Raw genomic sequence first — 9,652 nt, forward strand, 5'->3', positions numbered from 1 at the left:
AGGCTGTCAAAAATGTGCAAGAGATCAGAAGCAACCTTTATCTCTCACTCAATTAATACAACCCACTTGGCCGTTGCAAAGGTGGGGCCTCGATTTACTAGGCCCACTTCCACCAGCACAGGGAAATCTAAAATATGTTGTGGTGGCGGTAGAGTATTTTTCCAAGTGGATTGAGGCAAAGCCTTTAGCCACAATAACTTCGGTCACTGTCCAAAAATTTTTCTGGCAAAATATAGTTTGTCGCTTCGGAGTGCCGAAGGCTATTACTGTGGACAACGTGATATAATTCGATGCTGAAGCTTTCAAAGAATTTTGTGAACAAATTGGTACGAAGATTCATTTTGCATCGGCCAGACATCCGGAGTCAAATGGACTTGTTGAAAGAGCTAATGGCATTATAATGACAGGAATAATGAAGTTAATCTTCAATCAGCCCAGAGGAAAGTGGCCGGATGAATTGATCAAAGTGGTGTGGAGCCACAACACAATAATATCAAGGTCAACAGGCTTTACACCATTCAAATTACTGTTTGGTGACGAAGCAATAACCCAGAAGAAGCTAAAGCAGGATCAATCAGAACAATGGCTTCGACAGAGGACGAAGTTGATTGTTCTGTGGCAAAAGATGCTATGGAAGGGATCAGGCTTCAGGCAGTGGAGAACATCAATAAATATCAAGCCAAAACAATAAAGTGGCATGACAGAAAAGTTCGGCTAAAGAACATTAAGCCAGGGCACTTGGTACTTCGGAGAGTGGCCAACCCAGATACAGTAGGCAAGCTACAGCTGAAGTGGGAAGGACCTTTTTTGGTAGTATCTTCGTCAAGACCCGGCTCTTACAGATTGAAGGATATGAACGACAACGACATTCCTAGATCTTGGAATGCGGATGAGCTTCGGCGATATTATGTTTAGCTGATGTAATCTTTTTATTTTTTCTATGGCACCCTTTTCCTTTCCGAAGGGGGAGAAAGGTTTTTAATGGGGCCATAGCATGTAATTTCTCTTTTTCTTATTCAGCTCTACGAGAGCAAAATCCCTCAAAAAATGTAAATGTAAAAGCTCAGCATGCACCATCGAGTGCAGGAGAAAAAGAAAAAACAGGGAGAAGCTCGAAAGTCGTCCCCAAGGGGATGCAGAGCACGGCGAAGCTACAAAAAGCCGTTCCTAAGGGAGCGCAGCGTAAGTTTTCTGCTCAAAAGTCGTTCCAAAGGGAATGCAGAGCTTACAACGAAAAGTCAACGCTGATTCCGTCAAAATATAAGGCGAAGCGCGAAAAGTCAACGCGATACCGCCGAAATAGAAGGCGAAAAAGTTCAAAAGACGTTCCTAAGGGGATGCAGAACTTACAGCGAAAAGTCAGCGCTGATACACTGAAAAATAAGCGGTGAAGCCAAAAAATAAGCGGCAAAGAGACTTTGGTTATTCCCGAGGGGATGAAGGCTATGATTGTGGCTTCGTATGTGTGTTTGGACATTCATTTGCACGACACATTACATCATACATTTGCATTCGTAAACATTTATTTAGACATACATAGGATCATCATCATCATAACATACAAATACAGGCGGATGCTTCGGCTCTAAAAATAAAGCTTCGACGAAAAAGAAAAAAAAGAAGCAGTTTTATGCTTCATTGTGTACGAAAAGAAGGGAAGGTGTTTTTCGCCTTCGGCTCAAAAAAGAATGCTAGTTTCGTCCACAGCAAAGCAAGTCAATGCAATTACAAGTGTTGTTCACATCGAAGCACTTCATACGTTGATGGAAAGGTAAAAATATGTTACAAGGTATGGACAAAGTTTGCAGAGTAAAATCTAATTCTAAAGTTACAGTATTCTTTACAAAGGTTATTACAAGCATTCTTAGAGTCTTTTCCACAACTATCTATTTAAGCTTCATCATTGTCTATTAAGCTTTGGCTTCACGCTCTTCAGCTTCGTCAACTTGCTCCTCAGCTTCGTCATCCTGTACATATTTAAGTATTGTAAGAATTATTCAAGTTTAAAGGGAAAGGTAAGCACAAGGTATGATTTTGTTACCGGCTTAAGATGACTTCGAGCTTCGTCACCAGCTATGCTTCGTCCACCCTTAGTCCATATTAGTTTTATAAACCTGTTTCCTATGCTTCGGGCAAGATTGGGAATATCAACTAGATCTGCTGTTGACAAACTAAAGTTGGGACTATTAACAATATTTCCATGTGTACAACCAGATTTCAGGAAGGCGACAACTGTGCCCCGAGAAGCTACCAGGGCACAGAAGTCACCATGTCCGGCTATGATTTCATCAAGGTCATCAACTTCACCCTCGATATGTTCGAAGGCCCCTGGCAGGTCTTCAGTCGAAGGGCTAAATTCTTCACAGCTGGCTCCAACCGAATTGAAGATTTGCTTCAGCCGTTGTACACATCGGCTACTGAACTCCATACATTTGTTTTGAAGATCTGACAATGATTTTTGCAGATTCGAACTTTTCTCGACCTCAGACTTAAATTTGGCATTTAACTTTTGCTTCTCCTTTTCGAAGCTTTCTAACTACGAGAGAAGCTCCGTGTTTAACTTTCCAATTTTAGCTTCAGCTTCTACCAATAAACCTTCTGCTGTCTGAAGCTCGAAATCCTTCTTTTCAAGAGCAGCTGCTTGATCTCTTATTTTACTTTCTAAACTCTCAATTATAACTTCATGTTTTTTATCTTCGAGATCTTGTTGCATTCTCAAAGCTTTACTCAGCACCATACTCTGAACACAAGCAACCTTCGTTAGAAAACACCGTCGTTGTTCAAAACAATAAAAAATCGAAGAAAAGTTTTTACCTTGAAATTAGAATAGAATAAGCTACCAACAAGATGTTGTCGTCGGTAGCGGCTTATGTCGGTTTCAAGCTTCGGGAAACCGATACTCTTTGATAGAGTACCGATAACCTTCGCTCCGGTTTGATCTCGGACGTAGCCTAACTTTTCATCATCAACACCACCGAAGAGTAGTGCCCCTGGCTGATATCCACATGATATGGCATATTCTTTTAACTCTTCTTTCTCAGCCTTTGTCAACTCTTGTCCAACTAAGTTTTGAAAGTTGAAAATTTCCTCTTCCGAAGCATCTTCAGCTATTTTCTTCCCCTTCTCAGGTACTGTAGCCATAGTTTCTTCAGTGGCTGCGACGGCTTCTTCTGTGGCCATGTCCAGAAGTATCTTATCAATATTAGAAATTGTGCTTTCTAAATGTACATCTTCGGCCGTGGCAGCTTCGGCAGCTGCAGCTTCAGCAGGTACAGCTTCGGTCGCTGTTGTGCTCTCAACAACTGGTGCCTTCGAAGCCGAAGCTGTTGGTGGTGTCCTTTCAATAACTTCTGTCACTGTAACGATTCTTCGTTTTTTCGGCCCGGTTACCTTCTTCGTTATCAAGGGCTCCTTTTCCTTCTGAAAAAGCTTCGTCAGATGCGGCCCTAGTGGACTTAGCTTGATAGGCAAAGATTCAGTCATTACCTTTAAGATTTCCTCCACGTCGGTGGCAGAGGGTGTTGCAGCAGTTTCTTCTCCTACATCAATTGCCTTCTGCTTCGGAGCTATAACTTTTCTCTTCTTCGAAGCATCTGTCTTCGGCTCAGGCTTCAACTTTTTCTTTTTCAATTTTTCTTCATCGTCTTTCATCAATTTAGTAGCTTCTTTATTCAGAGCACTGGCCACTCTCTTTCTCTTCTGCCCTTCGGCATCCTTGTCTAGTCGCTCGTAGTCGGGGTACTCAAAGTCCAGAGCATCCATTACTCGGTTTAACCATCACTTCGGATGAGAGCCGAAGGCTGCAGTCATTAGTTGATCTTCTTTTTTAGACTAATTGCCGAGAATTTCGTTGCACATTACTTCAATCGTGTCTAACCACTCTTGGCAAGGCACTTTGAAATGTTTCTTGAATTTATAATGATAGGGCAACCGAATAAGTTCCTCCTTTTTCTTTTCTCCCTTTAGCTTCGACATATCCCACTCTTTCAAAGTTGGGAACACTCTGAAAGCCAAGAATTCTTGCACTAAGTCCCTAGTGCCAATATGCTCCGCAATAACTCGAAATTCAGCCAGAGCAATTTGGCTTGGACTCCCTGGTGTCATGTTGCACTGGGGTCTGGTTTCTCCGAAGATTAATTCTGGCGGACTTTGGACCAGCTTATCTTTTTCTTCATCAACTTTGACGTAAAACCATTCAGACTTCCAGCCAGCTGGCCACTTGCTTTGGTAGTTGATAACTGGAAATTTCGTATTCTTGCGATAGGCAAAATTGTAGCAGCCAAAGTTTTCATGCAGCCCATCTCCTCTAGCTTTTGTTTGATAATGAAGCTCGTGCACTCGGCAGAAGCCTCCGGCAAATGGTTCCACCCCTGGCTTCGGAGGGCCCAGATATAAACGCTAAGCCTAACGATAGCGTTAGGAGTTAGCTGATGAAGGTAGATCCCAAACTTCTTCAAAACATCAGTAATCATCCCATTTAAAGAAAATCTTAATCCAGCTTTAAAGAAGCTTTTGAAGACCACTACTTCATCCTTTCCTGGCTTCGGGGTAATCTCCTCCCCGCCAAAACGAACCATCTCCTTCTTTGCTTCACTAAAATATCCCAAATTCATCAGCTTAGACATATCACCTTCGGAAATGGTGGATTTCCCAAACTTCAGGTGGCTGGGTTTAGTTGGCACGACGCTGTAATCATCTTCAGATTCAATTTCCTCAGCATCAACCTGCTCAGCTTCAGCGGCAGGTTCATCCTCCGATACTACTAGCCCTGACCATTGCATCACCTCGGAGATTGGAGCGGTTTCGGCACCTTCGGCTTCTTCTCCGTCGCGAGTAACCCTAGTTGTTGAGCGTACCCTAGCCATCTGATGATTGAATTTCTTGTTTTTTTTATGAAGTTGAATTTTTTTTAACTTTGCTGAAGCTCTTTCTTGTTACGAAGCTTGAGCAAAATGAATAGCTTCGGTTGACGATACATAAAACAAGCTTCGACTATGGTCAAATTTTTGGCAGCAAAACAGTGCAATAGCAATGAATGCTGTGGTAACTTCACACCTACCCATCTGTTTATATAGTGTCGCAGGTGGGAAGGTGAATCGCCAAGGTCTTCCGCACCGGACAAACAGCCACCCGCACTCGCTAAACGGTGGGCCACAAAGTCCGAGAAGGTGAATCGGCAGGGCGCATGTAATTGCTGCAAGATGGGGTCACCTTGCGCTCGGATTATTTTAATCGTTTCTCGGCAATGAGCTCAGAGAAGGTGTTTTTCGGATCTTCGGCATCCCGAAGCCTAGAAGATTTTTTACGGATCAAGCTCGTTACGAAAAACGATCTAGCACCGTGAAGGGGCTACTGTTGGGGGTATGCTTCGTAGCCGAAGATCCTAAAGAAAGAAATACCTTTGGCAGATCCTCTCAAAAGCAGTGCCGAAGCTATCGCCTATAAAGCTTCGGCACAGTGACATGTCTCAAGACGAAGGGGTGAATCGACTTAAAGATGAAATGACCTAAAGACCCATGGTATTTTGTGTTATTATTGTAGTCGATTGTAAAGGGCATAAATGTAATTATACACAGGCTGCGCCCTGTGCCTATAAATAGGTGAACAGTACCCCTATACTGTTCACGCAATCTGGTAATCGCTGGCACATTACACTTGGATTATTTCCTTCTGACAAGACGAAGGTATAAATGTAATTAAATGTTATGTCTTAATTTTTGAGTTTGTATAATAATATATATGAATAGACTTATATGTTATAGTATGTCATTTCCTTATGTTTTATATTTTTTATATTTCATCTTATATTGTTTCGTAACTATAATCACGAAGGTATGACCTTCGTGATATTTTGCTCATGGCCTTCGTCCGAAGTTCATGAAATCCTTGGGGAGATAATGCTTCAATGATCGAAGGGCATTAATATTTAACAATTTATGTTACCTTGTTTTTAAATCATAGCACTTGAGAACAAGTCCCCAACACCAACTTTTCTATCGCATTCTTGTCGCACAGAACCTTCGGACAATATGGATCTAGACCCTTGTACCCCTCACAAAAAAATAATAACTGAAGGGTCTGCAATATCTCGAGTAGCCTGCAATACAAGATTACACGTCCACAGATTTGTTTAACAAAGAAATTAAAACAATAATTGAACATACCATGCATTTATCCTTGCCAGTGTGACCATCAGCTTCGAAATGGAGCCTAGGCTTCCTTAAACGGTTCCCACTGTTTTTATCAGATCTGCCTCTGAACTTCTCCTAAGCCCAGTACTTGCACAACCACATGTCCACATCCAAGCATCCTAGTGCTGGCCCAACCAATCCACCTCACCCTCCTTGTACTGCTCAGATATGAGGTGTATCTTCTTTACCGCCTCTCTAGTCATGTTAGTCTTTTGGCGTCTATGCTACATGACCGCCGCCTTGACCCGTGCATCATACATACATCACGCACTTCACAACTTTGTGGGCTGTGATGTTGGAAACCTCTCACACATATGGATCATCGAGGCTTATATCATCAGGCAAGCGAAATTGTTCCTATAATGGAGACAAAACATTATATCTTACCATCGAAGCAAAAATATGATAAAATTTTAGAGATGAAACAAACTAACCCAAAATGAGTCCCACATGGCGTCTGTGTGGGTTTTATCGGGGCCATAAGACTTTTGGCTCCACTGATTCCATACATGAACGACTATGTCTGTACCACCCTCTATGACCATTGCTGGGTAGAAGAAGCGACATCAGATCCCAACCGCGATGCTGACTATGGTGCCCCTGCCCATCCTAGTCCACCTCGACCCACGCTATGGTGCACTTGTCCATCCTAGTTCCTTATGTCACCTGATTTGCTTTGCTGTCTTCTGATTTATAAACAACCATTTAAGCCATGGAGTGATAGGCACGTACTGGAGCTGCTTGATTGACACTTTTGTAATAACCCCAGTCCCATCCTCTTCTACCACCACTTCATATTATTCGAGAAGTACATGCAATAGGTGTCATTTTCATGGTCCTTCTAGAACAACATGCAATTACTTTCGCATGCATCAATCTTTTAATAGTTCATGTTGAGACTAGACACAACCTTTTTAGCTTGATACAAGTTCTCTAACATCTTATGGTTCGATGGGATGAGATAAATAACCAGCTTCACAATATTAATGTAGCAGTTATTCGAGAAGTTATACTTTGACTTCATCACCATAAGACATGTTATCGCCTGAAGTACAATCAAATTGGTGCCCTCATGGACTTTTCCATCAGAGGATTCTATGAGCTTGTAAAACTACCGCACTTTCTCCGGCGGAGGTTGATCGATATCTAGTGCTCGATACTCATATCTAATGTCATCTAGCACGTCCCCCGTTTGGTCTGCATCCTCGTATGTGTCTGACTCAGCAGGAGCATCTGCCTCTCCATGTTCATGGCACATTAGACAGTCTGGCTTAAAGTCATATTTGCAAAGTTGAATTGAGTGGCCATGCCTTTTCCTTCGAATCAGTTTCGACACCTAGTACACAGGCATTTCATAACACGAGGCTCGCCAACAAACACTACTAGAAAACCCCCCTTGTAGCTATGCTTTTTTGGACAATAGGCACGCTTTAATTCGTCTCTATATGAATGTACGCACGCTTTCCAAAAACGTGTCAGAAGCGTCTTCGTATGGACCGTATCAGACTTTGTAGAAACGATTATCGTAAGCGTATATATTAGATGAATAGACGTTTCATAGACACGTTAGATGCATGTTTAGACACATTGATACGCTTTTATAGATGCGCATATAACATGTGTCTATTATTGTTGTTACGTCATATAGTAACGTTTTATTATGTGTGAAAAAATATAGATACGATATTATAGATACATTCATAATTCATGTGTATTACTATAGTCACGTTTTATAGTGACGCTTTATTGCGCATTAAGGAGTATAGAGACGATATAGTAGGTGACACGAATGATGACATGGCAGGTGATGTGGATAGGTGACATGGCAGGTGATGTGGAAAAATGACGTGGCAGGTGATGTGGAAAGGTGACGTGTCAGCTGAACTGGCGAGTGACACATTTTATAGTAATGCCAAAACGCGTGTTAACAAAAGTAGAAACAATAATATAGCCACGTTTGTATTGTGTGCCTACGCATATCAATACGTTATATAGTAACGTCAAAGTGTGTATTAAGACCTGTAGAAACGATTCTGTACATACATCTATATTTGTTTGTAATAATATAGACACGTTATACTGTAACACTTTATTACGTGCCAAAAAAAAGATGTTTTCATTTATACATTTATATATATAAATGTGCATCGAGATGAATGTTAAAAAAATCAAATTATAAACCCTCAATAATATTGCTTTTGGCCTTGGCAAAATATCAAGAAGCTAACTAACTCGATAGCAAACATGTTCAGTAACTGCCAATTGTGTTCACAAAGAAGCAAAGCCAAAGTGGCAATATCATACAAATATCACTTAAAAATTTTAGTAACTACTAGAATCTAACTGATTCACTTTGCAATTATACTAGGCTTCCCATCTAGCTTTGTCCACGCCATCTAGCTTTGTCCACGTGCTGCAGGTACCAACTTGTTGCGGGTACAAGATGAGCTTCTAGCTTGCTTCACCTATGAAACATGTGTTAGATCAATAACTCAAGTTGTTATGGGGACACATGTACTATTTCAAATAAAAAAGAAACTTACATGTGTAATTGGCCAAGGAATAACATAGCCAATAGCATCAATTAGTGTACGAATCTGATTAGATGGTCTAGGTACCTCCTCATATATAATATTGCCAAGTTCAATATTTTCAAGGCCTTCAACAAGAACCCCACAATATTCTGGTCCAAGCTTTGCTCCTAATATTTCTCTTTGGCTATCTGTAGTCACTAACTTCCCTTTGGCCACAACTCTGCCTTTGTTTATCAGTGAAATAAGGTAGACTTGCTTTTGTCTCTACAAATTACAAAACATGAACATATGATCTTTTGGTAAAAACAACGTCATAATTGGAAAGAAATAAGGCAAATAAAACCACATACTGATTCTGATATGCCCATGCTGGCAGCTTGAACCCTTCGAGTTCTCTATAATAAACATCAAATCATAGCATCACTTAATCAAATTATGCTTTATATTTTAATTGAAACAATAATACAATTAGCTTAGACATACCATGTTGTGCAATATAGGATCACTTGGCAAATCTTTGACTACATTGCCATCAAGTTGTGCCTCCTACAGGTATAGTTTCACTCAATTATTATAGAAAAAGAAAATTATAAATATTAGATTTTAACAGGGAATGTAGACGAATAGTAACCAATTACTGAACCCTAGAGTTGCAAAAGAAAGCTAATCCTTCCAAAAGCTAGCAGACCAGTTCTGAACATCTTATAACAGTAGAGTTGCTTTAGGATTCTAGATGATTCAGCACACGTTAGTATATATGAGAATTCAGCATCTAACTTGAAAATAGTTCTAACTTTACAGGCACTACATGGAGCCCTTAATTAATGTATCACATATTCTACCTGCGGATTGCCTTTTGTAGGCTAGCCTTTGTGTAAGGGGAAAGGAAATGCTCTACAAGTACTGTGAAAAATGGGGTTGTTGAGA

The 9,652-nt window shown here is 40.8% G+C and overlaps 1 protein-coding gene across 1 annotated transcript; it reads right to left on the reverse strand.

Moving 5' to 3' along the window:
• Positions 1–8,364: 8,364 nt before the first annotated feature.
• Positions 8,365–9,288, reverse strand: LOC103652903 (uncharacterized). Its single transcript, XM_020551808.3, has 4 exons — positions 9,209–9,288; positions 9,076–9,120; positions 8,735–8,989; positions 8,365–8,656 (listed from the first exon to the last, which is right to left on the reverse strand). Exons 1-4 carry the CDS (start codon positions 9,209–9,211, stop codon positions 8,588–8,590), a joined length of 372 nt encoding a protein of 123 aa, XP_020407397.1. The 5' UTR covers positions 9,212–9,288; the 3' UTR covers positions 8,365–8,587.
• Between the last annotated feature and the right edge of the window lie 364 nt (positions 9,289–9,652).

The sequence above is a fragment of the Zea mays genome, chromosome 4, assembly GCF_902167145.1.
Source record: "Zea mays cultivar B73 chromosome 4, Zm-B73-REFERENCE-NAM-5.0, whole genome shotgun sequence".
Lineage (NCBI taxonomy): Eukaryota > Viridiplantae > Streptophyta > Magnoliopsida > Poales > Poaceae > Zea > Zea mays.

Bases quoted from the DNA above. Each gene is read 5' to 3' on its own strand.
- LOC103652903 (XM_020551808.3), bottom strand. The intron at 8,990-9,075 runs GTATGTGGTTTT...TGTAATTTGTAG, and splicing joins GCATGGGCATATCAGAATCA to AGACAAAAGCAAGTCTACCT. The intron at 8,657-8,734 runs GTAAGTTTCTTT...CATGTTTCATAG, and splicing joins TTCCTTGGCCAATTACACAT to GTGAAGCAAGCTAGAAGCTC.